Raw genomic sequence first — 19,788 nt, forward strand, 5'->3', positions numbered from 1 at the left:
AATATACAATATAAAAAAAATATACACTACCATATGAATATACGGTGTAAATGTCAAACTCAGTCTAAAACTATCATTTCTTTTATGGAAAAGATGAGTTTTGTTCTTATCTAGATTAGATCTTTAAAATGACCCGATAAAAAATATCTTAAGAGAATCACATAGGTTTCAGATAAATATATTTATTATCCAAATTATGTCATTTCAAGAAGGCCACTAGAAAAATATCTATTATTATATAAAAAAAAATATTTGAAAAATTTTAATCTTAAAGTTAATCGAATCAATTTTATTGAATAAGAATCAATCTAATTAATTATACTTTTTGTTCTTCACCCTTTATTCAGATAAAACAATCACTCCTTGATTGCAAGATGATTCTACATTATACAGAGAATTGAAAGAAGAAAATAATACAATTGAAAGTGAGAGAAAATATAAATTATGGAGGAAGAAGAATGTATATTTTTGTGCAAACTGCACTTTAAGTGTTTGATACATTGCTTGTTAATCACAACTGTGATTTCTGAAACTACACAATGCAACACTAGATATTTTTTCCACTTAGTTTCAAATGAAATAGAGCTCCTCTATATTTATATATGAGATTACTTGCACTCTAAGTAATCAAAAAAATAACTAACTCAACTAAAACTAAACTAAAACTAAACTAAGTTAACTATTTCAACTATGTCGACTCCTTCGACAACTATATGCTTCGACTGCATGCTTTGACAGGCTATATTTGACTTTTTATCAAGTATAGCAAATACAAGCTCTGTTCGACACAAACACTTTTCGAAACCCATCGAATAGAAACACGTTGTTTCGACTTCAACACAAAGAATTATATATTTAACACACCACATAATTCATTGTGTCAAAGCTATCTACATTCATAATTATTCTTAATATCTTGAACAATTTGACATGCACAGCCTTCGTCATTATATCTACAATCTGATTCTCTGATTTGGGATGCTCTAGACTTAACTTTCCATTCGCTACCTGCTCTCTCAGGTAATGGAACCTCATTTCGATGTATTCGCTTCTTCAATATGCTATCAGATTCTTTGTCAGGTTGATAGCAGATATGTTGCCGATCTTCATGTTTATTGCTCCATGATTATTCCCTATAATTTCTTCGACTAGGTTCATCCTCCATGTTGCTTGGCATGCACGTAACGAAGTTGCTATGTATTTTGGCTCACATGATGGTAAAGCTACCACTGGTTTCTTTCTTGAACTCCACACCACCTAACATGAACACATATCATGGTATCGATTCTCTATCTTCAGCATCACCACGCCAACTAGAGTCAGTGTAACCCACAAGTTTGAATTCTTTTACGTCATCGACTGAGGGAAAAAATACCATAGTCGAGTTTTCCTTTGAGATAACTTAGTATCCTCTTGGTGGTTGCAAGATGTGATACCTTCGGCTTTTGCATGAATCTGCTGACCATGCCTACACAATAAGCTAAATTTGGCCTAGTGTGACTGAGGTATTGAAGTAATCCAATGAGTCTTTTGTACTGCTTTGGGTAAATATCATCTTCAGTCGAATCTTTTATTAGTTGCAATCTGGGCTCAGCTGGAGTTGAAGTTGGGTTACAATCTTGCATCTTAAATCTTTTGAGTATTTCGCATGCATATCTTCTTTGGTGCATTATCAAGCCTCTACAACTCTTGTAGAATTTGATACCAATGAAGTATGAGAGATTTCCCAAGTTTGACATTTCAAATTCCTTACTTAAGTCATGTTTGAAGTCTTCGATCTTATTCTTGAAACTTCTTGTTATCAACAGGTCATCGACATAGAGACACAATATAAGTGACTCACTCCTGCTTCTCTTGACACACATACACACACACATCATACTCTGTCGAACATTTCTCAAACTCTTTTTCTTTTAGAAAGTCCTCTATTTTCTTGTTCCAAGATCTTCGAGATTGTTTCAGTCCATACATGGCTTTATGCAGTCTGTATACTTTTCTTTCTTGGTCTTGTTTCACAAACCCATCTAGTTGTGTCACATACACCTCTTCATTTAGAGGGTCATTCAGGAATGCAAATTTCACGTCTATCTGACATATCGATCAGTTATGCATATTCGATAGACCAACAACCAACCTAATTGTTTCGATGCTTTCTACTAGTGCAAAGATTTCATCATAGTCGATTCCCTTTTTCTGAAGAAACCCTTTTGCTACAAGTTTTCCTTGTGTCGAATTACTTCACCTGTTGGATTCAGCTTGACCTCGTATACCAACTTTACAACAATTGTCTTCTTCCCTTTTGGCAATTCGACTAGTGACCAGGTATCATTGTCTTATATGGATTTTATCTCATCCGCCATAGCTTTCATCCACCTTGAGTCTTTCAATGCTTCAATTGCATTGATTGACTCATTATCTGCATAGAGGGCATAATGTACTAACTCACCTTCATCATCGACCACATTATCTGATGTAATTACACATTCATGCAGTCTTCAGGCATGTTTATTGTTCTCTCATGTTTGCTTGTGCTAACTTGACCTTCGATGGCTTCTTGTCGAACTTCTCTAACAGCTTGCCGAACTTCTCTACCAGCTTGTCGAACTTATCTACTAACTTCACTAGCTGGTTCATCCAACAGGACTCTCACTGAATCCTTCTTGATATTCTTAATCAAATCCCACTCCTTAAGCTCATCTACAATCACATCCCTATTGATTACGACTTGCTTGTTCATTGGTTCGAACAGTTTGTATCCATCAGTAGAATGATATCCCACCAGGATCATCTGATTCAACTTATTATCAATCTTTCTTCTCAGATGATCTGAACATGTCTACGTGTTATGTATCCAAACACCTTCAAGTGGCTTAAGCTAGGTATGACATCAGACCAACATTCTTCTGGTGTGGTACCTTCAAGCCTCTTTGCTGGACATTTGTTCAATATGTATGTTGCAGTCGACACAGCCTCACCACATAGCTCATTTGGGAGATGCTTGTCTTTCAACATACTTCTTACCATATTCATAATGGTTATGTTATTTCTTTCAGAAGTACCATTTTGCTGAGGAGTGTATAGAGGCACCACCTCATGCACAATTCCTTCCTTTATACATAATGTGTTGAATTCTTTTGACACGTACTTTCCATCTCCATCTGTCCTCATAACCTTAATCTTGTGACCACTATGTCTTTTGACCAATATTTGACCTTGGTGAAAACATCGATCACATCACCTTTCTTCTTGATTAAGTAGGTCCATAGGTTTCTGATGTAATCATCAATAAATGTAATAAAGTACTTTTTACCTTTTGGTTAATCTACCTGGAGAGGACCACACACGCCTAAGTAGATTATCTGGAGAGTGGATTTCGACTTTCTTCTTGCATCCTTGCTGAAACTATTTGTGTCTTTATTTTCTTGAAAATATTCTTCACATACTTCTTCTAGAATATGGATTTATGGTAGGCCTGAAACCATGTTCTTCATCTTCAGATTACTGATATCATTAAAATTCGTGTGACCAAGTCTACAATGCCATAAAAATTCATCTTAGCTGGCTGCATTTGCCATTCACTTGTGTTCCAACACATAAAGTTCAACTTTGAAGGTTTTATTATGAGACATAGTGTAGCACCTCAAATTTGCACCTCCCATTTGTATATACATTTCATTGTTTAGGTCATTAACATTGCATTGTCATTGCATGGTCCCTTACATTCCATCAGTCAAGACTGGTCAGAAGATTCAACTGTGCAAGGCAACAAGAGCATTCTCCATGAGATCAAAGCCCTAGGGTTGGTACCATGAGTTCACATGACCCAAGGATCATTTTGAAGTGGTTTGGCCAAGAATTGAAGGTTTAAAACTCATCAGTCCATGTGCAAAATCAGCTGAGACCACAAAAGTCAACAGAAGTCAACTGTCAATTCAACTATGGATTTGGAGGTGGGAAATGGTTAGAGATGCCTCATTCATGTGCAAACAAGTCTCATTTGACATTTCAAACATCAACATTGAAGGATTTGAAGCCAGATCAAGACTTTCCAAAAATAGCAGGTGACCTGTAATTTGAACTTTCTAAAAATGGAAAGGTTTTGGACCAACTTCAACTCAAGATTACATCATTAAGAAAGCTTCAAATGAAATTTTGTCCAACATGAAAGTTGAAAATCTTTCTCTCCCATTTCCAAAAAGTCCAAGATCATGGATTTCTCATGTGTGGTTGAGGAGATATGGTCCAATCATGGCAAAGTGTGGTTCAAACTTCAAATGAGCATAACTTTCAAACCAAAACTCCAATTTGGGTGGTTCTTTTTGCATATTGATCCTTATGACATGTATTTTCCAAGCATACCATCATTTGACATAAAATCTCATTTGCATGGCATTGGCTCACTCATGAAGATTTTGGGAAGAAATTGCATATCATTTTGGTTGAATATATGCATACCAAACCAATTTCAATGTGTGCATGGAATGTTTTTAAGGCATTTTGGACCAAGAGCATGCCCTGTTCACGTGCAAGAAGGTGCATGAAGTAGAAAATTCATTTTTTGCATTTACACCACAAAGTGATTAACTTCATTTGCATTAGCCCTAAACACTTCCTAAACATGATTAGCATGGGGTATATATGCTTAATCATAACTGCTTTGCTCAGAATCAACAATTCTAGATCTAGATCTCACAAATTCTCCAAATTTTCTCTCACTTTTTTTTCAAAAATCCTTCAAACAAGAACACTTTCTTTGGCTTAATTCATCATCATGAAGGATAATTGAGCACTTTTGGACGTGTGAGCAAGAGAAATCGGGGTTGTATTGTTCATGTTCATAGCTTGGAGCATTCATGGCAAGTGAAGATTGAGCTGAATTCATGAGCATTTGAGTGTCCATTTCATCATCATTCATCTCAAGAAGCATATTGGAGAAGATCTGAAGCGTGGCAAGGCTTGGAAGCAAGTGAATCCAATTTTGTTCATCAAGAGGTTGGTTTTTCGACCTCTTTAATTTTGCAATTCATCATGCCTATTGTGTAGATCTTTGAATGGTGGTAATTCTGGTACAAATTTGGAATGATTTCGTGCTGTTTTGAGCAAGTTACATGCAATTGAAGTTTTGATGTGGATATTTGATTCCTTCGATCCAAGCATGTTATGATGTTTTAGTGCAAATTAATCTTGAATCCTTGATGTATGATGCCTGATGATTTGAATGCTGTGTTTGATTTTCATTTCTGGAGCATTTGAATTTTTCTGGAAAATTCTGGATGAAGATCTTCATGATCTTCATCATGTTCATGTGCGTTTCCAGGTTTCCTGCGAATTTTGTTAGGAAACGCATGAGGTTTCCTGCGGATTTAGCCACGAGTTCATGTGGTTTTCCTGCGGATTTCAAATGCTATGCATGCGCTCCAGATTAGGGTTATATGCCAAAACTATGTCGTTTTGAGGTTGGCGCTCTAGGTGATTCAAAATTGTACATGGTTCGAGTCTGAGCGAGGACATTTTCCATTTGCCATGCATTTTTCTCTTTTTCTTCATTATTTCATGTTTGGCTTCATGTTTTCATTTCATATTTTCTCAACTTCCAAAATTCATTTAAAATTGAAAATCAATCCAAATTCATCCCAATTTTTTGCATTGTGATCCTTATTCTCTCTAGTTTTTTATCATCATGATTTTACAAGTTGTGCTTGGCTGGATAATTTTTTGTGTTAGAATGTTTGAGTACATGTCCATATTTGACCTTGCCTTGGTTATCATGTTGTGAAATGCTGGTCTTTAATCCAATGAATGTGAAATTTTGCATGCTATAACTAGACACATTGCTTGACATTTTGGTGTTGATTTGGTATTTTTATCAATTGTCATTTCTATTTTATGAATGTGCTAAGTTGGTGTGACAATTTGTGTCACACCTTGTGATGTTCAACTTGTATAATATGTTTGCCATGCCAAATGATATCCAATTACCCTGATTTTTTGTGTGATGCATGTTATAGATGTTGTGATTGCTCATGAATTTTGTTGGAATTTTTGGGGTCATTTCTGATTTAATTGAGATTTTTCATTCTGGTTGGTCACATTTGAGCTTTAAAATTGCCTTAAACATTCAATTGATCATGAAATGCTTTTGGTTAATGATATTGATATGAGACCTTTTGGAATGTTTCAATATGTGATTGAAGTTGATTCATGTTAAATTTCATGTTCTGTTTTGAATGTTTGACCCTCTTTTGACCCTAGGCTTTGACCTAGTGGTTTGGACTCACTGTTTGGATTGTGGATTTCAGGTTAAGAAGCACATTACCATGGTTGAAGTGGTTCACTCATTTGGATTGATTAGTTGATCGGTGTTGGCTAACCTTATGTTGTTTTGTAGGTTGATGCCAAGTCATTTGTGTTGTGCCTATTGGCTTGTGCCTTGCACATTGTTGCCTAATGCTTTGTCTGTCTGTGTACTATTGCCTGATGACTGTTGTCTGTTTGATTGTTTGAATTGTAAACTGATTGGTTTAGACTTTTTCAGGTACCTAAGTTGCTTTGAGTTCTTTTGAACTTGCTTTTGCTTTGCTTGGTTGCTTAACCACTGAGGTATAACTCTCTGACTTCATGTAGTCTGGAAGACCTGTCCTGTTATGTGGGCAGGCACCTGTCTGAAGCCCTCCTTAAGAGGCAATGCTTGTGAATGTTTACTTTTGTGCCAAGCAGGAAAAGTCCTCTTATGAGGCCATTGGCAGATAAAAGAGATGTGCAATCCATCTCCTGCTATTCAGTGTGTCATCCACTTTGCTCACACCATGTGTTGATGCATTGTGGATATCAACCCAAGATCTTTGTTGTGTCAGTCATATGTGGAGAAGAGTTCCTACTTTCTGAACTCCCACACTTTCATTTGTCTGAAGCTCTCCCAGGCCAGGGATAAGAGCTGTGAGGTCTTACCCTCACTTCCCATTTCATCAGCTTCACCCTAACTCTCAATGTTAAGGTTAAGAGCTAACTACACCCGATTCCAGTTGGCTGGTGTTTCACAGCTTAACCTTGTATGAGCCCATTTGTTTGCATATAGTGTGTGTGCTTGCTTTGTGTGCTTGTATGTATTTGTTTGTGCTGTTTAGGCTAGCTTGCTTCCTGTGCAAGTTAGGATAGAAACGTCAACATAGGGATCGTATGCATGACAACTTCTAGGCTCGAGTCGTAGTCTCCCTAGTAGCTTGTTATCTCCCTTGTCTCTGGTTAGGATAGAAGTTCTTTCCCTGTGTAGGGGAACTATGTCGCCCTGATCCTCATACCAGATGAGGTACGTAGGCAGGAGATGAGCTGATCTCTCCGGGCGCCCTTTTTCTTTTTCAACCTTTTGTGTGTGTTGGAGTCTGACATAAGTCCAGCGATTGGCAGTTGGCTTCCTGTGTCTTGTTTGCTTGTTGGAGTCTGACATAAGTCCAGCGATTGGCAGTCAGTTTCCTGTGTGTGTGTTTGTTGGTTCGGAGTTTGATGTAAGTCCAGCGATTGGCATTCGGTTTCCATGTTTGCCTGTTTGTGTGGAGTCTGACGTAAGCCCAGCGATTGGCAGTCGGTTTCCTGTGTGGTTTTGTTTAGCGTGCGTTAGCCGAGCTACGAGTGCTCTGATTCTTCTCTGGTCAGAGAAGATACGTATGCATAAGATGCGACATCCTAGCGAGCACGTTTCCCCGGTCCCGAACTACGTCGACTCTGATGTCTGTGTATGACAGGCTACATAGGCCCAGGATGCGATATCCTGCCGAGTCCCGTTTCTCTTGTCTTTCTGTGTTTCTTTCCAGCCTTGTGTGATGTTGGTGACCAATTTTTAGCAACCTTTCTCCTATTCTTTCTGAGCGTGGATCCCGTCGAGTACGACGGATGCGCAGGGGTGCTAATACCTTCCCTTCGCATAACCGGCTCCCGATCCCATCTCTCTCTGGTCGTGAGACCATGTCTTTTCTAGGTTTACTTCGAGCGTTTCCTTTCCCTCTTTTGGGATAAATAACACACGGTGGCGGCTCTGTTGTTTCGTTTTCCCGCCGGTTTTTCGCGTAATGCGACACATAGGAGCCTTCAAGATTAACATGTTTCTTGAGTCGATCACTATCATCATTTTATCTTTGAATAATACTTTGTAATTCCTTTCGCTCAGCTGACCTATATTTGGCATATTTCACGAGGGACTGATGTTAATAAACCAATCTATTTTTCTAGTCATGTGCAATGAACAACCCGAGTCAAGATACCATTGATCTTTGAATCTTTCTTCTTATTTTGTTTTGACCAATAACATCACTTCGTCTTCTGTAAGCTTTGGGTCACTTTTTTTATCTTTGTTTCCTCCTCAACATTAACTTGCATAATGGCCATACTTTTGACAATTGTAACACTAAATATGACTTTTATCAGGTTTTATTCCATTGTCTCTTCCTCTACCTGCACACCCACCTACGTGATTGCCTTGGTTAGAAGATTGTCTTTTGATTCGATGAACTACCTTCTTGATGGTTTCCTCTACTAGTCGAATTGTTATAACTTCCTCTGCCCTTGTTACCATTCCAACTTCCTTTGTATTTCTTAGTCAACCGAGCTTGCAAAGCCACGTCAATCTTTGGCTTGCTTGCGGTTCTTTAATATATTCTTTGTTCGTGATATTCAAGAGTCCCTTAAAGCTCTTCTTTTGTCATACTTGACAAACCCTTCGATTCTTCTATGCCTACTAACACATGATCTAACTTTTGATGTAATGAACTAAAAATCTTTGACACTATTAATTTTGATGTCAAAACTTCTCCATACATTATAATTTAATTCACCAGTTTCATCACTCTAGTTAAGAAATCAGTTGTACTTTCATTGTCTTCCATTTGAAGCAATTCATACATTCTTTTGTGAGTTTGTAACCTCACCACTTGAAGGTGCAGGAAACACAAGACATGGGGGATTTGAATTGGGTTTCCAGTTTGATAAATTTTCTCTTCCAAAAACAAACGCAATAATAGCAACAATAATATTAAGACCAATGATAATAGACACAAGCATTTTTATCCTAGTTCATCGTTAACTAGTCTACCTCTAGTCCATCCACCCGTGTGATTTACCTTAGCCAAGGCTTTAATATAATAATTAAACCATGATTAAAATGTAAGGAAAACCTTTCACTGATTCCTCAAGAGCCTGAGCTACTCGATCGCTTGAGAAACCCATATGGGCAATGACTCTTTAAGACCCTGAACTACCTGGTTGCTTAAAAATATTTCACCCTCATTGATTACTTGTCAAAGCCCTCTCAAGAACATAACCAACATGGTCGCATGAGGAACATAACCAGACTGGGTTATAACATTTTGTGTTTACAAGAGTTATTCTTTGTTAAGCATATTACATAAGATGAAGTTCAGATGATTACACTTAATATACAATGAAAGTTCTAAGTGTTTATCTCTTTGATGTGTTGTGGTGATATAGCTTCAGTGTCTGCTAAGACTTACACACATCAATATGCATGCTTGTGTCCATACGCTCTTTTTTCCTTTCTACTTCCTTTATATATTCTTATTTTATGCTCACTCTCTCTCATCCTTCCATATTTGTATTCTTTAAAATATATAGGAGATGAAGAGATTCGTTGGAGAATATATCTGTTTGGGGGTAAAAAAGGAATTGGCCTTTTAAGTATCCGTTGTATGAAGGTCGCTTCATGTGGAACAGTTGAGCGGCGCTTGCAGCAGAGAGTTGTTTAATAATGGGACGTGAGAATCATATTTACTTTTAAATTAGATTTTCTTTTTGTACTTCTGTCACATCAAACAACAATGACATTTAATCCAAGGCTATTAGTCAGAGGCTTCTGATGAAATGGGTTTGAAGCTTGAGTAAAGATCAGAATATGTCTTCATAAGGAAATCTCTTTTTGGTTGTACTTTCCTTTGAGTATACTACTCTTCATGATCAAAGGCTTCATTTAATAGATGAAGTTAAGTTTGATCATAGTTTAGAGTCTAGATAATGTAGACTACAAACTCTATTCAGAGCGAGGCTTGAAAGTACTACAATCCAAAGTGAATGTGAACAAGAAATGCAAAAGCATTTACTAGTTTGTTCAGATCAGATGCGTTGACTGCTAGAAAATATTTATTTTGCCTATCAACTTCTAGTCAGAGGCTTATAATATAACTTGGTGAAGCTTGAGTAGAACTCAAAAGTTGTCTTCAGAACATGGAGAGACTTCAGAGTCCTTTGACTACTAGCATTTGAGACTTGCACACACTTTATAGTCAGCGCTTTATCAGAGGTTTTCTGGATGGTTTTTGTTCAAAAACGTTGACTTGATAATCTTGAAGCCTGGCTTGCTTTAAACATATTTTTATATTCTTACTTTGTTTAACATGTGTTTTCTTTAATTTTATTTCTTCATACTTCATCTGGATTCAAATTGACTTCTTCAATGGAATAACTTCCTTTAGAGTCTGGCTTTTATAATTTGATGTCATTCAGACCTTGCTTTAGACTTTGCTTTGATTTGAAGTTTACTTTCCATTAGGCTATGTTGTCTTCTGAGTTGACAATCATAGTTGGCTTCTTTCAGATTCTTTAACTATCAGAGTTGTCTCCATACAAGTATTTGAAGTTCCTCCATTTAGATCAGACTTGTCTCCATACAAGTATTTGAAATGAATTGTGGTAGTAATGAATGCTCAATAATAAGCGCCAAATCAGAGTTTGAAAACTAATTAAAAGGATGATATGACGAGAGAAATTGTAAAGGATTTGAAAATGACAAAGTAAATGTCGAAAGTACAGGAATCTTAAAACTGTAAAGTAAATGTTGAAAGCAAGGAAAAAACAAGGAAATCTTAAAACTGCAAATGACAAATTAAAAGGAGAGTGTTTGAAATGAAGAAGTAAGGAAGTCTATTTCTGGAAAAAGTAAAGATAAATTTATATTGCTTTGAAATAACTAATAATGGTGTAAACAACGTACATTCTGTGATTTACGATTCTTCTTCACACGAATACTTGGTAAATTTACATATTTTTATACACAATTTGACACACACTTTTCTAACACTAAGACCCTATATTTATACTAGATCGAGATAACTGCTTTTATGATTCTTCAATTATGTTGAGACACGTGGCGCCTTGCATGCACGCATTCATCCACTATGCTCCACATGTGCTCTCATGGTTTCTGATGAGGGAGAAGTTCCCTCCCTTATTTGAATTTTAAATCTTTGATCGAAAGTCATTTTCAACCGTTTCTTTAAGAGATTCCTCTGGAGTCGCAGTTGTATGCTGATCCTTATTCACCTAGCTTTGTCGAATCACCTCCAGCTGGTCGAATACTACTTCCTGGTCGAAAACAGTCGTGCATATAATTTCCAATTTTGGTAATTCTTAATAGGCGTCGAAAATATGAGCTAACAAATTGCCCCCCAAAAATGTTATTTTCAACACTTGTGAGAAAAAGACATTTTTTGAGACTCTGCTTCGACGCCTTGATAACTCTGACATTGTGCCAAAGTGTCTAAGTGTTAGCAAAACTTTTCAGTTTCTTCAACTTGTCTGGTGACGTCAGAGTCATCATTGTCTTTTTCCTACCCACGTCTCTTTAGCCCACAACCGAATCTTTTTTACTCATCACGTTTCCTAGCTTCTAGGAAATCATGGTCTACAACATTAATTGTCATCTCGATTACACTGCCCAAGGGAGACACGTGTCCCACTAACTAGTCCACCAATAATACTGATTTGAAACGCTCTCTCTTCCAAGCATGCCTATAAAATTTATTTACTTACCCATTTCACATTATTCTTATGCCTTCTGAATCTCCAAGAACTCTAGCTCTCTTTTCTTCAAATATTCTTTAACTAAACCCACATTTCCTTCAAACCCTAACAATGGCAACCTCTATCAAAGCTCTTAGGGAACAGGGGTCTCTGTCAAAACCACCGCCAACAGGATTAAAGCTCCAAAAAATATCTTCAAACTTCCTCCATTCGCTACGCTGTCTGGTCCACTCGTAATTGGCAACTGATAATACATACCAGAGCCTCAGACAGAAGAATAACACAAAATTTACACTTCTCAGGTACTTATTCCTGTTTCTGTTTCTGAAAAAACTTATGCATTATCTGGGCCCTTAGCTGATTTAGATGTTGATGCTAGTAAGCTTAGAGAATTTTCCCCTTCTTACCACAAATGCAAACCCATAGGACAGGCTAGAAACCCTAAAACTGAAACTACCTCCACTGAAAACCCTCAGGCTAGGGATATTATAAATCCGAGGTTTATGAATAATGGTTTTAGAGCCTTCCGTGTTACTCCCGCCTTTAAAGATCCTACTGATTACTTAAACTGGTTAACCAAAGTAGAGAAAGAGAAAGCCCGGGATTGGAAAGACATAGGAATATATGACCTGATTATGCTGTCGAAACTGAATTTAGATTTCAGCACTCCCATGTTGATTTCCTCATTGTACTTCTGGGATAATACACATTATACCTTCCACCTTCCTTGTGGTATGGTCGCACCAACCCTCTTCGACATGGGCGTCATCACAGGACTGAAGCCCATTGGACACATTTATGATCATGACATCGATTCTATGGATACCATCTCCTTTTCGACCACTAGAGCAACATAATCAACACACATTGCTCATTATCATGATAAAGATACTGACGTTGTCTCCGACGTGGAGCACATAGCTTTCTTGGCTTTGTGGTTGTGACATTCCTTTTTTTGTTCAAAATACCTATAAGTTGCCAAGAAATATCTTACTCTGGCGAACCAACTGCACGCAGGGCATAATATCTACCTAAGTGAGATGATCCTGACAAGCCTTTATGAATCTTTGAGCGATGGAGTGGCTCAACTGAAGAATTTGGGGGACAAAGAGAACCTTCTCCTGTCTGGCCCTTTTTGGTTATTCCAACTCTGACTCAATGCCACTTTCGAGGTTAGCCTACCGAACAAAGGCCTCGTCGACGAGGATGCTGAGGAGATCCGGAACAGAAGGGTCGAAGGCCATAGATTAGCTCAGCTGACCCCCGGTGATGAAGGACAAGTTCTCCAATCGACTCTCATGAGTTATATCATGATGTTTGCTAAGCGCCATGTCTTCACTTCGAGCATGGCCCTATTCGCCTTCAGAAAAGTCGGTCCTAAGTGGTTTACTAGGACCTCCCCCTCTCCATCTAAGAAACAGGAGACAGAATCCTTGCTGATTTGGGAAGCCTTTTTGACTCCCAAGATTCTAACCCTTCGACTCAACCCTTTGAAGGTTCAGGTTACTTTGATAACCTACCAACCCAACCTCGTTGCTCGATAATTTGGGTTAGTTCAGGTCCTCCCAAAGTGCATGTATGACAAGAAAGGTAATCTCCTTCTCCATAATGCAGTCCATACTGTAGCTACTTCTCTCAAACAAATAGCCAAATATACTGGCAGAACCCAACTTACTCCATTCAAATTCGAGCCCATCTTCCTCTACTGTTGAGAATATGGGAAATGATGGGCTAAGTACTACGTTGAAGAATTCTATGATGTCACCTCCTTCATTCAACTATTTGACAAAGCTTTTCTTCTTGTGCAGGAAAAGACCAGGAAAGGTACTTATACACTTATAAGATAAATTCAAGCTTTTCAAAGCTATTTTGAACCTGCCTATAGGCCTGATGATCTTAGTTGAATCATCCGTGAAGCAGCTATCACGCTTAAAGAGAAATTTTCAAAGAAAATGGAAACTTAAAGATTCCCTCATACGTTCCTCATGAGAAACGCTATGAAATGGCTCTTGAATTGTTTCCCCTAAAGTTTCCTCCACTGCCTAATGCTGACTTCGGAGTGGCCCTTGCCCTCCATTTCCATATTGGTTTATTTGTGGAGATTCTATTAAAATACTTCAACAACAATCTCATAAAAAAGCTCAGCGGGTGGTTGCGACTAAGCATACTCTAGGCAATTTCAAAGGGCATCTTCATATATGGATCGAAGATGTCCAAATCGAATCGGACATATATGAAGGTGTGACACAGGAGGTTTCCCTCGAAGTACATTCCCTTTGAAAGCCATTTACTCTTAGCTAACACTAACTATTTTATGTTGTTCTCATTCAGCTATCAAGGTTCCACCTAAGAAACCCACTAGTAACAGACCAATCGAGTCGAAGACCGAAGGAGGCAGCAAACTTGTAAAGGTACCTTTTTTCTTATTTTTTTTGTCTTTGTTGTATATTGATGATACTAATATTCACATTCTTGACTCAGGCTACTCGAAAACCTCCAGTAAGTCCCTTAAAAATCCAAAAGCCTGCTGACATTCGCATCATTGTAGAGTCTGACGAAGATGATTTGTCGCCGATTCTCAACCTAACTTCTAGAAAGAGGAAGCCACATCCAAATGACACTGATGCTTCAGACCATCCTCCAGTCAAACTTCCAAGGAAAAGGCATGTTGCACTTGTTATCCAAGAGCCTACTCCTAAGGAGATGGCGAAGATAGCGGCGGCTCAAAGTGAGAGCGATTACTCCGACCCTAGGGTCGAAGGTGACAAGGTATAACAAACTTCTCTCTACCTCACATAACTTGTTTACCTCCTTTATCCATTTATAATTTTCAATCATATTGATTTCAGGGTGGTGTAAGCACTACCGTTCGAACCAAGAAGACAACCTCTTCCGCGTCTGTCTCCGCATCCGATGTTTTAAATAATGCTGGCGAACCTACTTATCGACCATCATTTGAAAATGGGTCTATAAGTGAGATTAACCAACGTCCATCTGGTGACCTCGACGCTTCACCACTGAAGACTGCTACTCAAAATTCTCAAACCAGCGACTCTGGTCACGAAACTGATTCAAGCGAAGAAGGTGGGGTTGGAGGCAATCCAGACCCCATGGTTGAGGATGAGTTAGTTGAAGACGAGGAAACCCTGGGGATGATTTACATACAGCTGAAGGAGCGAACGATCCTCAGGGAGAAGGTGGAGATGTCGAAGATATGGTTATCTAGGAGGCGAATGAAGGCAACCCCATCACAAACACTGATGATGTTGAAGGATTTAAAGGGGGAGGATAATGCAAGCGAAGAGCAAGCTCAAACTCAAAATCCTGTCACTCCTACTATGGTTGATGTTCCAACAGCCGGAGTTTTGTCGAGTAGTATCGGGGGTCTTTCTTCAAAAAAAATGGCTATCCCGAAACGAAGCCAGCCCCTTGAGTATTTGAAAGTTATGATAAACTGCAGGGAATGTTCCTCCGACAAAAACCTCAGTACTTCAGTGTCTGAAGATCAACCTTCGAGCACTCCTGCAGGCAAGGTTCTTTCTAAGATCAAAGACAAAGTCTTCAAAGGTGACTTGTTTCTGTTGTTGCGGGTTGATCCCTCTGTCCCTTTGACTCTAAAGGCTATTCTCAGCCAAGTCGACCTGTTAGAAGCTTCTCCTAAAGTAGCAAACGTTATCTTGGAGATAGGAACTATGATCGACCAAGCTGTTGCAGATCATAAATTGCTACCTCAGCTCACAGGGGAAATTGAGAAGAAGTTTGGTTCTAAGGCTGCTGCCTGGGATGCTGCCACCGAATCTACCAATAGGGCAATGGGATTGGAACATGCCAAACAAAAGAACAAGGAAAGGGTCGAAGCTCACAATCATGACATTGCTTCCTGAAGGAAACAAATAGAAGAACTTCAGGCAAAAATCTTTGATGCCGAAAAAAGTAAAAATCAACTCTTGGAGTTTGACGAAGCTTTAATGGCTCAAGAGCTATCATTTGGCATGGAATTTGTCTAAAAGGCTCGACAACTTGAGTCTGACGTTAAACTTCTGCGATCAAAGAGATCTTTATGCGAAAAACTTCTAGAGCTTCTTAAGGCCAAGTATCTTCAGATCAAGGCCAACCTCCATTTCTAGTGCTTCTTTATCTATTTTGCAATGTAATGAAATTATCTTTGTAATGAATATTGGTCATTTGGACCTCCGACTTCAATATAACCATCTTGCCATTCTTACCATATTGGTTTTGTTTTATTTATATGATTATTTGTCTCTTATTTTTACCTCTTGGATTATCGGTTTATATTTTTTCAAGTATTTCCCGTTTACTCTTAGAATCCTTTTGTCTTCACTAAGCTCTTCGATTTCATAGGCACCATGAGAGAATATCTATAAAATGTGGAAATGGCCTTCCCACTTTGGGGACCACTTCCCAAGGGCTCTATCTTTTTGATCCATTGGAAGGATCACTTTCCATACCAAGTCTTCAGGTGCAAAACTTTTCACTTTTACCTTCTTATTATAAGAGATTTATATTCTCTTCTTTTGTCGTTTTAGCAATTCTAAGGCATTTAACCTTTCTTCATCTAAGTCAACCAATTCATCCAACATCATGCTCCAATATGACTATGTTGGAAGTTCATGGTGCCTTTGAATCCTTATGGATTGTAGGTGAATTTCTACTGGTAGAACAACATCATGGCCAAAAGTTAGACAGGGGGTCGACTTAGTGGCCTCTTTGGGAGAGGTACGACATGCCCATAAAATATGGTCCAGAGTTTTGTGCCAATTCCTAGGCTTCTTCCCTACATGCTCTTTAGTCAAACCAATGATCATTTTATTGGTAGCTTCGACTTATCCATTGGCCTGAGCATAATAGGGCATTGACGTTAACAATTTGAAGCCCATTTCTTTGGAAAATTCTTGCATTTTCTGACCAGTAAATACTGACCCTTGATCCGTTGTAATCATCTATGGGATTCCAAATCTATAAATAATGTGCTTTTGGATAAATTCGATCACATCCTCTTGGTTCACATTTGGTAAGGGTATAACTTCAATCCACTTTGTAAAATAATCAACTCCCACCAATATATATCTTTCATTTTGAAGATGATGGATGTCGAAATTCCCCAATCAAATCTAAAGCCCAACCCCTAAATGGCCAAGGATTGATGATAGAATGTAATTCACTTGTATGGACTTGTTGTATGCCTGCATGCATCTGACATTCTTGGCAACCCTTTTCGAATTCAATACAATCTTTCAACATGGTAGGCCAATACATCCCTTGGCAAAATAAAAGCCATTTCATCTTATGACCAACTTGGTGTGCCCCACATGCTCCGCTATCTACAGTCGAAAGGGCAAAGTACACCTCTGAATCACTGAGGCACTTAAGAAAAATTACCTCAGAAGATTTCTTAAACAACTTTGTACCCAAAAGAACGTAACTCGATGCTCGATACCTAGTTTTTTGATCCGTTGACGCTGTTGGATTCTGCAAATACACCACTATTGGCTTCCTCCAGTTTTCATCTGTCAAATTGTCTATTGCAAATATTTCGAAATTTCTTTCACCAGCATATTCTAGCTTTGTCTTTTCTAAATCTAGGGGCATTAATCCGGTTGCCACGACCTTTCCCCTGACTTCAATGACTTTATGCAAATTTTCTTTTGAAATTTTATACCCGGATGCAATTTGAGCCAAATCGTTAGCCACTTGGTTTTCTAGTCGAGGCATGTGTCGAATAGAAACCATTTCGAACCTTTTTAGCGGTCGACTGTCGACTATGAAATACATGATCAAATTCTCCTTAATAAACCTATATTCCTTTGTGGTCTGTTTTATGACCAACTCCGAATCTCCCATTATTTCGACCCGAGTTGCCCCCAATTCCAACAACATTTCATGTCCTGCTATGAGGGCATCGTATTCAGCCTCATTGTTTGAGCAGGTACCCTCTACTTTGTACTGGAACTTTTGGAATTTTATTTGTAGAAATAATTACAACCCTGACGCATGTACCATCTTTATGACTAGACCCATTGAAGTATAACTTCCAAGGTCCCAATTCGACATAATTCAAGGCGTTTGCGTCAATGGAGTGATCGACTATAAAGTCTGCTACCACTTGCCCTATAACATCTCTTAATGGCATGTATGTTAAAGAAAATTCAGTCAATGCTAATGCCCGTTTCCCAATTAGACTATGCAAAATTGGTTTGGATAACATATGTTTAATAACGTCATAATGAGATGAAACATAACCGTCAACAGGTTTGATATAATGTTTCAATTTTGTACACGAGAAATATAAGTATAAACATAATTTTTCGATCATGCTATACCTAGTTTCTGCATCACTTAAAACTCTACTGAGGTAGTAAATGGCTCTTTCGACACCATTATCCTCCTCCTGAGCTAACATGCTTCCTAAAGTTTTGTCAGATGCAAATATATACAATCTCATACTTTTATTTCTACAAGGTGGTGTCAATATTGGTGGATGGCTCAGGTATGCTTTAATCTTATTGAATGCTTCTTGTTGAGCATGTCCCCATTCGAACCCTTCCTTGTTGAGTCGAAGCAAAGGTGGAAATGCGTGCGTCCTCCCACTAAGGTTTGATATGAATCTCCTTAGGAAATTGATCTTACCCAACAGTGACTTCATACCTTTCTTCGTCGATGGAGCTTTCACTTCCATGATGGCCTTGGTCTTATTTTGGTTTATTTTGATCCCCTTTTTGTGGACCATAAAACCTAAGAAATCCCCAGCCTGCACACAAAAATCGCATTTTAAATGATTCATTTTTAGACCATGTTTTCTCATCCTCTCAAAAGATATTTGAAGATGGTTTACGTGACTCTTCCCTGAAACAGACTTAATAATAATATCGTCTATATAGATTTGCATAAAAGTTTCTATGAAATCGTGGAAGATCGAATTCATCGCTATTTGGTAGGTTGCCCCAACATTTTTCAAACCAAAAGGCATAACTACCCATTCGTAGGTGCCTAAGGCTCCGGGGCAATGAAATGTTGTTTTCGGGACACCCTCTTTAACAATAAATATTTGATTATACCTAGAATATTCGTCAAGCGTGCTTAAATATTCATAGCTTGCATCATAATCGACTAGCACTTTCGCCACTGGCATCGAATGTTCATCTTTTGGGGTTGCAGTATTTAAATCTCTAAAGTCTATGCAAACCCTTAAAGTACCATTCTTCTTTACAACTGGCATAATATTAGCTAATCATTCGACATACTTGGCCGTGCGAATGAAATTACAACGGATAAGCCTTGCAACTTCCTCTTTGATCTTTGAAAGTATTACTGGAGCAAATCGTCTTAGGTTCTGCTTCATAGGCTTCTTTCCAAGCTTGATGGGCAATTTCAATTCGACCAACTCTCTGCTTACAACAAGCATTTCATCATAGTCCCATGCGAAATAGTCCTTAAACTCTCTTAGCAACTGGACCACTTCGATCTTGAGTTGAGGATGAATGTTGGCACTGATGTAAGTTGGCATTTTTATTGCTCTCTCTCCAAAGTCTACTTCTTCAAGGGGATCATAAGCCACCATTTTAATGTTTGTTGCTAGGGGATCCTTCTCGAAACCCAAGGGCTCATCGTCATAAATCGCATCGAGGCTCTGGTCTTGCTCTTCATTATGACATTTATCAAGTGGCATTGGGTCAAAGTCCTTCCCGAGACCTATCGATTGAGAAACTTCACTGGCTCTGACAACCATATTTTTTCTTTCGGCCTCTAAGGCGAATTGTTGTTTTCTCTCGGCTATGTAAGCCGAAATCCTCTTTAGCACTGTAAACTCGGTCATCATTAGTGAATTCACTTCCCCATCCTATAGGGTCGATTCTAGACACTCATAAATATCTGAAGTTGTCTTTGCCTACTATCTCTCTATCCCAACGAAAACCATAGTGAGTGTGTAATGACAAGGAACAATAAGCGTTGTCGTCTGGGGTAAAT

General features: G+C 38.4%; 1 protein-coding gene across 1 annotated transcript; it reads right to left on the reverse strand.

The window, feature by feature from the left end:
- Positions 1-16,893: 16,893 nt before the first annotated feature.
- Positions 16,894-18,499, reverse strand: LOC127096059 (uncharacterized). Its single transcript, XM_051034681.1, has 2 exons — positions 17,821-18,499; positions 16,894-17,708 (listed from the first exon to the last, which is right to left on the reverse strand). The coding sequence occupies exons 1-2, from the start codon at positions 18,497-18,499 to the stop codon at positions 16,894-16,896; spliced, it is 1,494 nt and encodes a 497-aa protein (XP_050890638.1).
- Positions 18,500-19,788: the final 1,289 nt, after the last annotated feature.

This window comes from Lathyrus oleraceus, chromosome 6, assembly GCF_024323335.1.
Source record: "Lathyrus oleraceus cultivar Zhongwan6 chromosome 6, CAAS_Psat_ZW6_1.0, whole genome shotgun sequence".
Lineage (NCBI taxonomy): Eukaryota > Viridiplantae > Streptophyta > Magnoliopsida > Fabales > Fabaceae > Lathyrus > Lathyrus oleraceus.